General features: G+C 38.4%; 1 protein-coding gene across 1 annotated transcript in view; it reads left to right on the top strand.

Moving 5' to 3' along the window:
* The window catches only part of sema4g.L (semaphorin 4G L homeolog), a 164,956-nt gene that overhangs the window by 137,284 nt on the left and 9,976 nt on the right, over positions 1-17,696 (top strand). Inside the window, exons 13-14 of the mRNA XM_018225232.2 lie at positions 10,478-10,632; positions 14,012-14,073. Coding sequence (XP_018080721.1) covers positions 10,478-10,632; positions 14,012-14,073 — 217 coding nt within the window. The remainder of the gene's footprint in view (positions 1-10,477; positions 10,633-14,011; positions 14,074-17,696) is intronic.

Here is a 17,696-nt window from a genome sequence, read left to right on the forward strand (position 1 = left end):
AATACAAAGATGGCCATAGATGCACCGATAATATCGTACAAAACGATATTCGGACGAACCTACCCATATCGGCAGAAGACTTGGATATTGGTCCGTTCTTCGATCGGGCGCATTTGAAGGCACCTAAACATCAGCCATTGTATAGTACTGAATCGTCAGATACAGATAGAGTTATATTGTTTCTACCTGTATATCTGACGATTCAGCTCTACATGTGTGTATTAAAACAAACGATCATTCCTTTAAAGATATTTTCCAGGAAAGATCGTAATTGTACCATCTATGGCCACCCGAAAAGGGATAGTGTCATGGAAAAACATGTTTTTTTCAAAACGCATCATTTAATAGTGCTACTCCAGCAGAATTCTGCACTGAAATCCATTTCTCAAAAGAGCAAACAGATTTTTTTTATATTTAATTTTGAAATCTGACATGGGGCTAGACCAATTATCAGTTTCCCAGCTGCCCCCAGTAATATGATTTGTGCTCTGGCAAATCTCAGTGTCTCTTTACTGCTGCACTGCAAGTAAGAGTGATATCGCCCTCACCCTTTCCCCCACAGCAGCTCATCAGCAGAACAATGGGAACATAACCAGGTAACAACTCCCTAACACAAGATAACAGCTGCCTGGTAGATATAAGAATAGAACTCAATAGTAAAAAGCCAAGTCCCACTGCTACACATTCAGTTACATTGAGTAGGAGAACATTTTTTAAATATAAGATAACAACATTGGGCCCCAGGGGCAATGTCGGACTGGCCCACCGGGATATCAGGAAAACTCCCGGTGGGCCCAGGCTTTAGTGGGCCTCTTGCTTCTAACCATTTGGCCTATTTCATGGTCATTCCCTTTTTCTTTATGGCAAATGCTTAATAATGGAAGAATAGCATAAGTCGACTAGGAGAATAAAGAGTTTGAGTGAGTAGAGGAAGAATAATAGTTTGGAAGGTGGGCCCATGGTCTAAGGTTTTCTGGTGGTCCCCTGGCATCCCAGTCCGACACTGCCCAGGGGCCCCCTTGTCTGTGTTTCTTTCCCTGAGTGAACACCATAATAGACAATGGAATCTTTTTTTAATCCAGCCGTACAACCAGTGACGTTGCCCGAACTAGGAGTAAGCAGAGGATGTACCTGCCTAGGGCCCAACTTATCACTACCACCCACCCCTGGTCATCAAGGAGTGCTTAGGATCTATTGCTGGGAATTGTAGACCATTGCTACAGAGAGCCATTCACCACATAGTATGGCTGCCCATGATCCCTTCTGTAACTGAGTTATAATACAATAGAAGGCCTGCAGGAGTTGATAAGGAAGCTAAAGGCCAGCCTGCCGAAGAGACAGTGGCTGCCTAGGCAAGGATAAAACTGCAAGTTGAAATTATGTCTTAACAGAAGCAGGGCAAATACATTAATGCATAAGTACAATTCTGATAAACAAATAGTCATCCTTCATCTGATGTTATGTACATGTCAAAATATATGATACAGTTTAGAACTCTGTGTTGAATAATTGGAGGGAGGTCTGCAATTTCTGGCATATGCTTTATTCAAAAGCTTTTCCATCTCATACATCAGTGCCATTCTCCACTGGCTGCTTAAGTGCCAGTCTGACCCTGCTGCACACAACAGTGGGAGGTCTGGCCACTATAATAACAGACACCTTCATCATTTTATCCCTTTCAAATATTTACTCTCATTCTTCTCTGATCACTTATACTGTATCTGGATTATATCACTTTTCCCCTTCTACTGATTTATGTATCACCGTTGCTGTTAATTAACTTTTTCCCCACTTAGTATGCAGTTCCTTAGACATATTTCAGCTGCTTTCAGTAGTCGAAGGTTTACCAACAAGCACTCATTAGCTTAGCCACTGTGTTCTGGTAAGGCAAAAACTTAAAGCTGGCTACCCTACCTCACAGCAGGACTTTATAAAAGATTAAGTAACTGTGGATGTTGGTTCCATAAAATCATACACAATGTTTTTGTATGCCCTCCTTTCTGATGCTTAAAGGGGTGGTTAGGTTTGCCACCTGTCCGGTTTTCACCTGGACAGCCCAGTTTTTGAAAAGGCTGTTCGGGTGAAAATTGCCTGTCCGGATTTACAAATTCGGAAATCTGGACATGACATTGAAGTGAATGGCATATCGATCAGCCAATCGCTGATGGCCATGTCACAAATCCGGTCCTTGACATCATCAGCCCCTCCATTATGGCACCAGCCCCTCAACATCACCCGCCCCCTGCCCAGAGTTGGGCAAACAGAAAGGTGGCAACCCTAGGGATGGTTCACCTTTAAGATAACTTTTAGCATGTTATAGAATGTCCTATTTATAGCAACTTTGCAATTTCTTTGTTATAGTTTTTTGAATTATTTGACTTCCTCTTCTATATCTTTGCAGCTTTCAAATGGGGGTCACTGACCCCGGCAGCCAAAAAATTATTGCTCTGCCTCTGTGAGCCTACAATTTTGTTAACTTGGTATAACAACCATATTTTGGGTGTTTGTATGTCTGGGCTCTGTTTGCCACTACTACTATAGCTAGGCCAAGGGCCAGAATGATTTGTGTCTGATTGGAGTGATTGTTAATGTCTGCCTTTAGTGATCAAGATAGTAAATTATCCCCACCCAAACTTTTTATTAAATGTTTTAGCTAAACATTTGAAAAGAGAAAGTTGTGAATATAACAATGAACTGATATACTTCATTTAAAAATAGAAACATAGGTAGGAAACAGAAGTAGAACAATCTGCTGATAATGATTAAGTAGATCACATTTTTACTAATCAGTGAGTTCAAATTAGAGACCCACGCAGACTCATAGGGAGAGGACTTCATCCCTGGCAGCTATGGGTGTTTTAATAAAATAAGAATTTGGGTTTCATGTTTTCATTGAAAAGTACTTCTGGTGATGTAGATAGTATGATGGAGAGAGTGATATTCAACTTGTAATCAACAACTTGTAATTTTTTTTCATTTTATTATTATTTGTGGTGTTTGCGTTATTTAGCTTTTTTTCACCAGCTCTATAAAGAGACTGGAATATGAATAGGAGAGGCCTGAATAGAAAAATTAGTAATAAAAAGTAGCAATGACGATACATTTCTAGCCTTACAGAGCATATGTTATTTAGATGGGGTCAGTGACCCCCATTTGAAAGCTGGAAAGAGTCAGAAGAAGGTGGCAAATAATTCAAAAACTATATAAAAAAAATAATGAAGGCCAACTGAAAAGTTGCTTAAAAAGTTAAACTTTAAAAGATAACTTAAAGGAGAACCACCCCTTTGTAAGTGTTGATCTTTTCCTTTTGGGTACTGGCTATGGCTGATAATAAAAGGTAACGCTGGTTGTTTAGGTGGCCATAGACACACAGATCCGATCGTACGAATCGAGGATTTGTACGATTTTCGGATTGTGTGTGGCGACATCTTTCGTCCGGCGGAGATCGGTCGTTTGGTCGATCGGTCAGGTTTGATTTTGACCCGACCGATCCCGCCGGAGCCCATGGCACATCGTAATCTGATCGTTCGGCCATACGGCCGAACAATCAGATTACCCCCGATATAGCTATGCCTGTTAATGGCATATCGGGGAAAGATCCGCTCGTTTGGCAACATCGCCAAACGAGCGGATCTTTGCATCTATGGCCACCTTAAGTGGGATATGCAGTAGCGCATGCATTTTATGCTGAGAAGTTAATCATGGATGGGCCATGGATATACATGGAGTTTTTCACCTGTCCAGCTTGCAATGCTCTTGGCTAAAATTGGCAAAGGTTGATTTAAAAACAAGTGCACAGGAAAAAAAAAGATTACATTTCCAAGAAGCTTTTCATTGAACGTCCATTAAAATGGTTTTATGTTTTCCAAGAATGTGGCCCCCTGAAACGATCTCAAAAGCCACACGGACTTTGATCAGTCCATGAATAACTTTGTGTTTTGTAATTTTCATCTGTCTAAACCTGGACTGCAATGTTAAATGCACAGCAATTCAGTTTGCAGGAAATATAAGCACAGTCCTGCCGGAGGGGACATTACTGTGAACTCCATTGGAGTTTGGTTTATAACATCTGTCTCGTTGTTACCAGTTCAGGATTAGCCAAACTCAGTTTCAGACATATTTACTGTAGGAACACGTGGTATGTATTTATACACTGTGTGCTCATAGCAACCTATCACTAGCATCTTGGCTACTAATCCCATTCATATTTTAGCTCAGGGCTCTAGTATATTTTTCAGATTTCAGACAAGCATGTCAGACTCAGGGCTTTGGGGCTGTTTGCTGTGTTATATCCATGTTCAGATAATGTATTAATAGATAAAATATTTGGAGGTTGCGAGTGAAGACTTGACCTGTACCAGTACCTGTATCAGACCTGTAGAAAAAAGCTCATCAGAAAGTCGCAAATAATATTTTATAGTCAAGCTGCACAATGAAATGCATTCTTTTGAATGGGCAGATGTTATGAATATGCCTAATGGCAGAGGTTTTTCATTAATGAAAACTAAGACGGTAGAACAAGCAAATTAATCAAAAAAAAAATGCCCTAAAATCAAATTAAAATGTCCCAGTTCAGGACCAAAAAAATTAATTCACAGAATAATATCTTTCATATAGCCCCCACACATACAGAGTTTAAAGGAGAAGGAAAGGTTAAAAGTAAGTAAGCTTTATCAGAGAGAGCTACTGTATATAAATACACCAGTAAAGCCTCAAAGTAATGTTGTTCTGAGTCCTCTGTCAAAATAAACACAGCATTTCTTTCCTTTTATTGTGTACACATGGACTTCTGTATAAGACTTCCTGCCTTCAATTTAAACCTCTTTGCCCTGGGCGTGAGCCTGCTCAGTTTGCTCCTCTCACCCTCCCTGTTCCACCTTCCCTGCTGTAATTTGAGCCCAGAGCTATAAGTGAGCAGGAAGAAACTCAGGCAGGAAGTGATGTCACTATATACACGAATTGCAGCACTCCAATTTGGTGTTAAAACCGCTTTTATTCCAACAATAGCATAGCGACGTTTCGAATACAACAGATCTTTTATCTTGAAAAAGGATCTGTTGTATCCGAAACGTCGCTATGCTATTGTTGGAATAAAAGTTTTAACACCAAATTGGAGTGCTGCAATTCGTGTATATATTGAATGGAGGTATGTGAACATACTTTGTTGTGTGCACCCAAGTAAGACAAAGGACTATTTAAGCATATAGAGTGCTGGATAACTGCTGTGAAACAGGAAGTGATGTCACACCAAGCTAATATGGCAGCTGTATACTAAACAAACAGAGAGTTTCTGGTATGGTAAAGGATTTTACAGAATAAATATAGGGGCACATATGCTTAGCTCGAGTGAAGGATTAGAAGGAAAAAAACTTTGAATTTCAAAGTATATTCGAAGTATTTTTTTGGCTACTTCGACCATCGAATTGGCTACTTCGACCTTCGACTTCGAATCGAACAATTTGAACTAAAAATCGTTCGACTATTCGACCATTCCATAGTCGAAGTACTGTCTCTTTAAAAAAAACTTCGACCACCTACTTCGCCACCTAAAACCTACTGAGCACCAATGTTAGCCTATTGGGGAAGGTCCCCATAGGCTTTCCCAGCAATTTGTGATCGAAGGAAAATCGTTCAATTGATGGATTAAAATCCTTCGAATCGTTCGATACGAAGGATTTAATCGTTCGATCGAACGATTTTTACTATGATAGTTTGATCGAAGGAATTGCGGTAAATCCTTCGACTTCGATATTCAAAGTCGAAGGATTTAACTTCGATGGTCGAATATCGAGGGTTAATTAACCCTCGATATTCGACCCATAGTAAATGTGCCCCATAGCTTGCACTATTTTATTGGCAATAAACTGCCTCGGTAGCTTTCCTTCTCATTTAAAGGGCTCATTTAACTTTTAGTTATAGGATGGCCAATACTAAGCAATTTTCAGCTGGTCTTCATTATTTTTTTATCATTTTTGAATTATTTGCCTTCTTCTTCTTCTTTCCAACTTTCAAATGGAGATCACTGATCCCCATCTAAAAAACAAATTCTCAGTAAGTCTACACGTTTATTGTTATTGCTACTTTTGATTGCTCCTCTTTCTGTTCAAACCTTCTTTAATTCATATTCCAGTCGCTTATTCAAATCAATTAATAGTTGCTAGTGAAATTTGGAGAGTTGCTATATAAACTGCTAAATAACCCAAAAACCACAGCTAATAAAAATGAAAACCAATTGCAAATTGTCTCAGAATATCACTCTCTACATCATACTAAAAGATAACTCAGAGGTGAACAACCCCTTTAAAGTGAAGAACATTGCATTGGAGACAAGTAATTACATTTTGGGGAATATGTTAAGCATTTTCCTGTTCTTCCAGAATTTAAGTAGATGCTATTTTTTGCCTCCATGATGTCTTTGATCAGCAGCTGCGACTAAGAGGCAGGCCTAGGAACATGCCAATCACTAGACTCACCCATGTGCATGTATGCCTGCATTCCAATATGGGATCGTAAGCTAAAGGTCATGTGGTTTCAGTCAAGCTCATAGAAATAAAAAAGCATTTGAATATAATGACAAATAGGGAAGCAGTGATCACATACAGATGGAACAGGTCATTATTAAACGAGCCTAGGTGGTTAAACCTAATGTCATAGTGCACCCAAGGCTGCCCTACTTGTGAACTGCTCCATCTGTATCTGAGTTCTAAGACAAGCTTTGCATAGCTATGTAGTACTACTGACAGCGGTATACAAAGGGTAAATTGTGTTCTCTCCCAAACATTTTTTAGTGGGGGTGTAGTGATAATGTGTTGCAGTACAGGTATGGGATATGTTGTCCGGAAACCTGTTATCCAGAAAGCTCGGAATAGACTATCCCATAGACTCCATTTTATCCAAATAATCTGAATTTTTTAAAATTAATTCCCTTGTAACTTGTACTTGATCCCAACTAAGATTAATTAATCTTTATTGGAAGCAAAACCAGTCTATTGGGTTTATTTAATGTTTTTATGATTTTCTAGTTGACTTAAGGTTTGGAGATCTGTATATGACAAATATTCCCTCTTTTGGGGAGGGAATTTTCTTAGTCTTAATGCCCTATATTAATATGGGGGAGTGCAGAGAAACTCAGAAAAATACATGGCAAACTGTGTGACGTTATTAATGAAGGCCCCCTTGTCTGACAGCAATAGGCTTCTATTCATTGTTGTATGCATTGCCTGTGGATTTTTGGGGTAAGGTAATCTTTGCTTCTATTTTTGCATAAATCTGAAAACATTTACTGCTTTTTCCTTATTGTCTGCATTACTTTGGCTTTGGCACATTATATAAATAGGCACAATACCTCCATTGTTCTTCGGGTCATTAAGCTGGTGTTTACAAGAATTCTCCATCCCCTTTTATGGGGAATACAAACAAGCCAAAATTTCAAGCAGTACAACAGGTGGCACTCCAGCTGGCATACAACCAAAAATGGATTAACTGTTTGAGTGTGAGCTAAATGAACTGTTTAAGTGTGAGCTAGGTACAGTCCTCACACTATATATATATACATATATATATATATATATATATATATATATATATATATATATATATATATATATATATATATATATATATATATAGTCCGAGAAGCATGAGTGCACACTGGGATTTAATAAAAGTATAATTTTATTTGGTTACATTAAAACAGATCAACGTTTCGGTCCGAGCCTAGGACCTTTATCAAGATTTATATATATATATATATATATACACACACACACACACACACACACAAAAAGTGCTGTATAATCATCTGCAGGGCTGTCATATAAAAGGGTCTGCTTTGCTCTGACAGCCCTGCAAATGATTATACAGTTTAGGTAGACATTTACTGTATTGTATGAAACATATCTGTGTGTCTACAATAAAAATAATTCTATAATCACCTTTTCTGTTGGAACTCTTTTTTTCAGCTTTATTGGAAATAGGATTTAGCCCCATGGTTGCCAAAGAGACACAGAGGAGCAGATGGAATGTTGGAAATAAAAACTTACTTGTGGAATAGCCATTTATTGGTTTAGCTGGTTGGATTTAGCTACATGTAGTACAGACAGAGCAGGTCCTGTTTATTCATTAATCAGTGTATGGGTAAAAATCAATTAGCTGCTTACCATATGGATGCCACAATATTTTTCTTTATGCTTTAATGTAGGATTCAAACAAAGAAAAGTGTAACTTCTGGCTTAATAAACATCTTTATATCTCCATTCAGCCCTGTTATTTTGCATGCACAAATGTGATCTTGGCAGTAGCAGTGAAGTCTGTTTTCATCATTCCATGCCTTGGCATCCTGTGATGCAAATATTGATGGGTTCTCACTGCAAAGCAAAGTTTTGGAACCTCAGAGAATTAATTATCAGTTAACTCCCCCTCATCCGGAATTACTGGGGATTCCAAGAAAATCTGCAAAGTGAAAGAACACTTACTCGCTTGTACAGTAAAGGTAGTAAATCTAAAATGGGTTTGGAACAGCAGAGCTGGCCTTGATGGTGGTTAGGGGGCCGTGGGCAAGCTATGTTGGCTGGGGTCCCAGTTTGTTGCAACCCTGTCTCATGTATCATCATTTATGGGTGTCATTGAGCAGGCGATTTGGAGCGTGTTGATGCAGCAGCTTGTAGATTCATTGTGGTGCAGGCACCAGCTTCCGGACTACAGAAAACCACTGCGTCATATATTGGAACACTTGATAATAAAAGTTTTAAAAAGCAGAACTGTCAGAACATGGCCCTTGACTTTCTCAGGCACAGGGCCTAGGGCAGCTGCCTCTGTTTTCCACCATTAAAGGAGACATTTTGTGTAAAAAAAATAAGAATGTACCAGTGCATTATACTCATTTAGATACAGAAGAATTGTGCTTAAAAAAGTAGTGTTTCAGGCTGATTTATTGAATATTTCTGCAAAAACCCTAATAATCCCTCCCTTCTCTTCCATTTCCGGCTCCCTGAATTCCCAGGCTGTGCAGGGGAGCCAGCAGCACTCGGCACACTGCACTGTAGGACAGGAACCAATCAGCAGCTAGCAGGACCTGATAGGGAACTGAAGCCCGTCTTTGCTTGTGTGACTGCAGGGCTGTGATTGGCTGTCCTCCCTCCTACTGTGCTTCTGGCAGGGTCAATAAGGACACTCCCACCCCTCAATTGAAACACGGACCAGTGAACATCTATAGGGAGCTCTAATAAAGGGGCTATTTTTAAATATAATATTAATTTTTAGCACCATGTAAAAGCAACACTCATAATTGCCTACAATATTAAGTTTTTTTTTCATTTATCCTATATGTCTCCTTTAAGCAACAGAAGCAATTCAAAAGTAAAATGTATTTATTTCAGATGGGTTTCAATTTAATAGATTCATACCAACCTACATCTGCCCCATACAGCTAAGAATATTACAGAATTATGAAAGTATGGTCAAAACTCTCATCTTGCTATAGTTCCAGTAATATCTAGGACAGCATATAAACAGTCACCTCCAAATCTCACCTTAATGGCCTTTAGTGGGAGTTTCTATTCACATTGTTCTCTTAATTTTAATTATAATGGGACCCCTATTAAAAGGATGGTTTGCCTTTAAGTTGACTTTTATTATGTTATAGATGGCCAATTGTTAGCAACTTTTCAATAGGTCTTCATTATTTATTTTTTTATAGTTTTTTAATTATTTGCCACCACCTTCTGACTCTTTCCACCTGGGGGTCACTGACCCTCATCTAAAAACAAATGCTCTGTAAGGCTACAAATTTATTGTTATTGCTACTTTTATTACTTATTTTTCTATTCAGGCCTCTCCTATTTATATCGCAGTCCCTTTTTCATATCAATGCAATGGTAATTTGGACCCTAGCAACCAGATTTCTGACATTGCAAACTGGAGAGCTACTGAATTAAAAGCTTAATAACTTAAAAACCACAAATAACGAAAAAATTCAAACCAATCGCAAATTGTCTCAGAATATCGCTCTCTACATTATACTAAAAGTTAATGTAATGTGAGCTTGATAACACAAGATTCAATTTAGAATGTGTAATATTTTTAGCAGGTCCATCTCTTATGTTGTACAGCTCTGCAGAAAATTATACTGAGGCCTTTGAGCACACAAACACAGATAGGGGATGTTTTGTACAGTTTACATATTGATAGTGTATTTCCCCTTTAAGTCCAACACAAGAAGAGCAGGAGGCTCTTTGTGTTGCAATGTATATACTTTTGCTCACTGTTTGTATATGTGGACTGGACTGTTATATCATTTACTTATATCTGTATACATGCATTTGCCTTAATGAAGATATATGGATTGTCTGTCTTGTTCTAAAGTTGACATACATTCCAAGTAAGCTTTTCTTTAAACAACACGAATAAAACAAATCTTGAACTTGGGATGTTTAAGTACTTTGTTTTGACATTCCATTTTTGTTCGTTTTACTTGCAGAACACACTATACATCGGAGCACAGAGCGGTGTCCTACAGATCCCACTGTTTGGCTGTAGCCAATATACTTCATGCTATGACTGCATCCTCGCCAGAAACCCTTACTGTGCCTGGGATGGACACGTTTGCCGGGATATTATTGGTGCTAAGAATCGGTAAATTATTGGTACTTAATTCTTGTTTACCAATCAGTCTCGCCAGGCAGAAAATATGGTCACACGCCATTAGCCTGTGTGTTGGCTGTTGCAGGCCATATTACACAGGATGTTGGCCAGAGGGCCAACATATATATATATATATATATATATATATATATATATATATATATATATATATATATTGGCCCTCTGGCCAACATCCTGTGTAATATGGTCTGCAACAGCCAACACACAGGCTAATATATATATATATATATATATATATATATATATATATATATATATATATATATATATATATATATATATATATATATATATATATATATATATATATATATATATATATATATATATATATATATATATATATATTCAGCCAAATACTGAACCAAATCCAGGCAAGGCAGGGAATGAAAAACTGGAAAAAATTTACTTTCTTGTTTTGTGATGAAAAGTCATGTGATTTCCCTTCCCGCCCCTAATTTACATATGCAAATTAGGATTTGGATTCAGTTTGGCAAGGCACAAGGATTCGGCCAATTCCAAATCATGCTGAAAATGGCCGAATCCCAAACCTAATTCTGGATTAATTGCATCCCTAATAAATATATATACAGTGTATGTGTGTGTGTGTGTATATATATATATATATATATATATATATATATATATATATATATATATATATATATATATATATATATATATATATATATATATATATATATATATATATATACACATATATACAGCAATGCATATAGTCCGCACACCATAAGATAGAAATGACCTGGGTGCTAATCCAAGAAGTAAATTGATAAAAGTGTGAAGAGACAGCACTCCAAGGATTTAACGAACAACAAGATGTATCAAAAATAGGTAGGTTTATTGAATCCGACGTTTCAGTTCCTCACAGGAACTTTCATCAGGGAAATATATATATATTCGGAGTGCCCGCACTTCTGACGTTTAATGGTTGGAAGTGTGCGATCAATTGATGAATCATATAGAAGTTAAGGATCAGCACATTCTTTCTTAAATTGTGAATGAATGCTTTTTTATTTCGGATAAGATGCTAAACTTAAAAAGCATTCATTCACAATTGAAAAAAGAGTGTGCTGATCTAGAGGCTACAGGTTCCTAAATCCTGGGCAATATATTTTTTAGTTCTGTAGTGTGAACCTGCAGTGTTAGACCCAACCTAATCTATTCAGTGATGCCAGAAAAGCCATGCAAGGGGTGTGCAATACAGAATATCTGTTCCAGAATGGTTCATTCAGGTACCAGAGGATGTTTTGGTGCATGAATGTCTAGTTTTACATCACTGGTTATATATCCGTTATAGACACAGATATCTGTTGGGAAGTTTGACAAAAAGAATGTGGTCATGTGGAAACAAAGATCTCAGCAAGATTTCTCCAAATGGAAGTGGTTTGAGAGCATTGGTGTCTCAAAGTCAGCACATTTTTTGCAGACTTATTCATAAAATAACTGCTGGACATTTTCAGAAATTGTAACTATCCCCTGACCGTCTGTGGCCAGTGATGTAGTTGTAAGATTGCCCTTTGTTGGCTCTAGTGAGTCACAATAGTGCTTGGTTTAGCTCCAACAAGGGCAAGTGCCATATTGTAATAAGCTTGGCCTTTACCTTAATACCATGCATTTTAAAGCAGCAGTATGAGATTGTGTTGCGTTTCAAATAATAATGTAAGGCAAAGTTTGGTGAGAAACAAAAGCATGGTCAAAAGTGCCTTGCCCCCAACTGCCACCTGAGCCAGAAGCTCTGTCTTGTCAAAAGACAAATCCAGCCAATGGCCAAACATTAGCAACGCTTTGGCCCATCACATGGGTGGTGCTCATTAGGTGGCATGGTTTTCATATTTAGCTAGTATGGTTAGGTATATGTTAAAATCTTTGATAGGGTACAGAAGCTTATAAAATGCAATGCTCAGTGGCAGAAATGTTCATTATTATGAGATGCTGGTAAGTTAAAAGCCATGGAGGCACATTTCACTTTGTTCAACATATATAAGGAGCCAGTTCTATTTAGCCTTTCATCTTGTTGGCATGGCTTGCCCTTGTCTTTCTTTATGCAGTGCCAGACTTTACAGCATCAGCTTGCTCCTTAGTAATAAACTTTACAGGATATTGCATGATGTCAGCAAATATAGCATTGGCTCTTTAAAGGGATTCTGTCATGATTTTTATGATGTCGTTTTTATTTCTAAATTTATTTCTAAATTTCTAAATTATTTCTAAATTACACTGTTTACAATGCAAATAATTAACTCTACAATATAAAATTTCATTCCTGTAGCAGCAAGTGTATTTTTTTAGTTGTAATATTGGTGTGTAGGGTCCATCTCAGAAAGAGAACTTTAGGATGGAACTGCTTTCTGGCAGGCTGTTGTTTCTCCCTACTCAATGTAACTGAATGTGTCGCAGTGGGACCTGGATTTTACTATTGAGTGCTGTTGTTAGGTTAAGAGCACACTTGGAGATTCGGGGAGATTTAGTCGCCCGAAGTTTACTTGTGAGGAAACTTCAGGCAGCTTCGGAAATCGAAGCGCTTAGATCTACCCCTTAGATCTAGCAGATGGGGGGGAAGGGAGGGGGTGATATCACTCCAACTTGCAGTAAAGAGTGTCTGAAGTTTATCAGAGCACAAGTCACGTGACTTGAGGCAGCTGGGAAACTGACAATATGTCTAGCCCTATGTCAGATTTCAAAATTAAATATAAACCAATCTGTTTGCTTTTTTGAGAAACGTATTTCAGTGCAGATTTCTGCTGGAGCAGCACTATTAACTGATGCGTTTTGAAGAAAAAAAAATTCCCATGACAGTATCCCTTTCACAACAAGAAAGAAGATTGTGCACAAAAATGAACTTCTAATTCTGGACATATTGTAGATTAAGGACAGTTGCACACGGGCGTTTTGAAAAATGTGGTTCCTCCTACGTCTTGTATGGACAGGAGAAAACCACTCCATTCACTTTGAATTGAAATGTTTAAAAGTGTCCAGTTCATTTTCATGCAGGAGACTATCTTATAAAAATACATCAATCTGTGTTTTTGATTGATAATTGCACAAAATTATGGCTATTTGATGATTTCCAATCAATACATTAGTATTTTGTCTGAAATTCAAGTCTCTGTCATGTGTCCAATCCAATCCAAGGAATAACAAGATATGTTCCTTTGCTCTTCTCTCCCTTTGTCTTACTAAATAATCCAGCACTGCTGAAACTGTTTAATGCTTTAGAGTGATTCATTTTATTTGTAAATTAACTTTAACTCCCCTTCAGTGTACTCGAGATCTGTAATTGTCATCAGTTTCCACAGTACAAATTGTTTTCTTTGGCTGCTTGCAGGACGCAGATGACGCAGGATATGCAGAATGGGAATGGAGGATGTTTAAACAGCACAGACGATGGTAAATGCTCTGTTTATTTTACAGCATCAGTGTTGCACGCTTGCAGATTTCTCTTTCAAGTGATAATGCTGTTTAGTGTTACCCTGTGGGACGACAATGCTTAAGCAGCAACTACGCAAAGCAGAATTGAATCATTTTGATATCCAGCTCTGCAGATTGTGTTTAATGGCGTTTGATAAAGACAAGGAATCGGGGATCATGCAGTTTAAAAAGGGTGGTTGGGTATTCACCTTTAAGTTAACTTTTAGTATGTTATAGAATGGCCACTTCTAAGCAGCTTTTCAGTTGGTCTTCATTTTTTATTTTTTTTCTCCCAGCTTTCAGATGAGGGTTACTGACCCTTCTAAAAACAAATGCTCTGAAAAACGACATATTTATTGTTATTGCTACCTTGTATGGCTCACCGGTCACTTCCATTCATATTCCAGTCTCTTATTCCAATCAATATATGGTTGCTAGGGTATTTTGGACCCTTCAGCAACCATATTGCTGAAGTTGCAAACTGGAGAGCTGTTGAATAAAATGCTAAATAGCTCAAAAACCACAAAAAATAAACACGAATTGCAAAAAATGAACACGAATTGCAAATTGTCTCAGATTATCACTCTCTACATCATACAAAAAGTTAACTCAAATGTGGACAACCCCTTTAAGCCAGTGCAAATTGATCCTGCTGCCCCCTTTCAGTTCCAAATGCCCCTGAAAGCACCAGCATGGTTCATTTTGGCTATAAATACAGCGCCAGATACGCTGGACGGGCGCCCCCAGGCCGCACGCTCCGCGCGGTCCTAGCGCCCGCCCGCACTACCACACGGAGCACTGGGGAGCACAGGCTCCCCACAGAGCGGCTGGGCGACATGCCGCCCCCAAAAATGTGCCGCCCATGTGGCCTCGCCACAAATCCGGGCCTGTATAAATACACACTGGCTCTGAATCATCGCCCTGGTGCTTTTAGGTAAGACTGTGTCACATTGGCTTTACCGCAGGCAAAGCTGCAGAATTGTCGCTAGGAGAATTGTTCAGATCTGTCCAAATCATCCCAACCATGTGGTGCATCTAAATTATTCAATAACGAAAATAAGTGCAGCAGCTGTCTCACTTATAGATTCAATTTTTATTCAAATAGCCAAATGTTTAAAAAATGATTTCCTTTTTCTCTGTAGTAATAAAACAGTAACTTGAACTTGATCCCAACTAAGATATAATTATATATAATTAATTCTCTTTGGGGGTAAACCAGCTTATTGGTTTTATTTAATGTTTAAAGGAAAACTAAAGCTTAACTAAAGAAGTAGCTAGAAATGTTTTACATTTTGTTTTGGGCTTCTGTGCCAGCCCAAGGCAACCACAGCCCTTTAGCAGTAACGATCTACTATGTCTCTAAAGATGTCCCAGTAGCTCCCCATCTTCTTTTCTGCTGATTCACTGCACATGCTCTGTGCTGCTGTCACTTACTAAGCTTAGGGACCCACTCACAATATACAGTACACATATAATATAAATGTCACAATATAAGGCTGATTAGTAATTAATACAGATAATAACTACATTGCAGCACAGAAGCCAGTGCAATTAGCATCAGAATTTAATAATCAGCCCTGTAGCATCAGCTTATATTACAGGCCAACCTCATTTTCTGCTTGATCATTTGCGACGACCCCTAAGCTTAGCTTCTCAACAGCTGCTCAGAGCCCACTGAGCATGTGAGTGTCACAGACACTTTCCAAGATGGTGACCCCCTGTGACAAGTTTGGAGTTCTGGATCATTTCTGCTATTGACAAGCTGAGACTTTAGGCTAGTGCAATAAGATCAGTATATAAAATATGGCATTTTTAGCCACATTAATTTTTACAGTTTAGTTCTCCTTTAAATGATTTTTGTAGTAGACTTAAAGAGATACTGACACCAGAATTTAAGCCATTTTTACATCTATCATAGTATTGGCTTTGTTTGCTACTTATAATTTTGCCATAAAAGTATTTGTTCAAAGCTTTTACATTACCCATCTGACTCCCCGTGCTCGTCTATAAGGGGGCTGCCATATTTGTGCAGCAGGAGTCCGTTAGCGTTAGAAACTTTAACTGACAGGCTGAGATGGGACAGTCAGGTTGGCAAAACAGTCAGGTTTAAATAAAAATTATTTACAAAAACAGACCTCTCAGCAAAAAACGATCAACATGACCTATAGGTAACTTTTAATGTACATTCATATTTTTAAAAGTATTTTTTTAGTGAGAGTATTTTTTTAAAGTATGAAGATCCGGATTACAGAAAGATCCATTACCTGGGAAACCCCAGGTCCAGAGCATTCTGGATAAGAGGTCCGGTACTGTACCATAAAACTGTGCCATATAGAAGTACCCTTGCACACTTTACCAGATAAATGTTATGTTTTAATTTTTCACCCCAGAGCCTCTTCTAATAAGCTAATGAGCTCCATCTACCATTAGCCAGTGAGTAGGCATTCTTTTCTCTGCCCATTGTGGACAACCAGTGTAGGGTTAAATCAGACTGAGCTGCTCAAAGCTGAAGCATTTCTTGGCAAAAGACCACAGTTTTGCATGTTGGGTGTTCATAGCCTGTAGGATAAAATAAATGTCACCCCCCCCCCCCCATGGTTCTTGCAATTTGATCAATCACCCCATATACCAGCCTATCAAAGGAGATCTGTTTATCCACATCTATGGCCAGTTCTAACACGTGGATCATTCTGCTTGGAGGCCAGATGATTAGATCATGCAATAGTTGTAGCCAGCTCCACTCGGAACAGATCCTATGAAGTCATCTTTTTAAGCTGGACTAGAACGCTGTGCCTCTTAATAGTGGAGGGAAAGGTTTTTTTTAATTGTTCACAATGAAGAAATAAAATATTGAATCAAAGCAAAGTACACAGAGCATGTTTTAGGGTCAGGCCACACCCCAAACGCCTTCCCTCACTCTGTGCCGGCTAAAATGAAAAAACGCAGACGAGGAAACTTCGGGCGACTTCGGAAAACGAATCGCTTATCGCTGGCGTTTTTTTCATTTTAGCCAGCACAGAGTGAGGGAAGGCGTTTGGGTAGATTGGTCGCTGACTCACCGCAAAAACGAGGCGATTAGTCCCCAGGCGACCAAATCTCCCCAAAACGCCCAGTGTGGCCTGACCCTTACAAGCTGACAGAATTTGTGTAAACAAGATGGGTTACCGAGTCCTATTAATAATATGGAGGTGGGGGGTTAACCACCAAGCTATAAAAGGAACATAGCTACTTCCGTGTTGTGAAAGAAAGTCGATTTAATCAAAAAGTGAATGAGGAGCCAGCTAGAGAAGCTCCGTAATGATAAGTATCTTTGCACTGAATGATGGGTGCATGGAAATGATCCAAAGCATTATTCTGTCTCAAAAATCAACATCAGCTGCTGTTTACCTAAGAGCAGTTGGTGTTTTTAAAGTAATTTGTATAATTCCCTGAGCATATTCTTTTGCACTATACATAAGTTGTAAATACATCATGTCTATTGCTGTAGTTTCTAAGAAAGCTACAGGTCACACATCACTGCATGGCAATACCTGAAAGCATTCTGGCCCATCTAGTCATTTTATACTTGGCTTTTTTTTTTTTTGGAATAGCCCATTTATTTT

This window comes from Xenopus laevis, chromosome 7L (assembly GCF_017654675.1).
Source record: "Xenopus laevis strain J_2021 chromosome 7L, Xenopus_laevis_v10.1, whole genome shotgun sequence".
Taxonomy (NCBI): Eukaryota; Metazoa; Chordata; class Amphibia; order Anura; family Pipidae; genus Xenopus; species Xenopus laevis.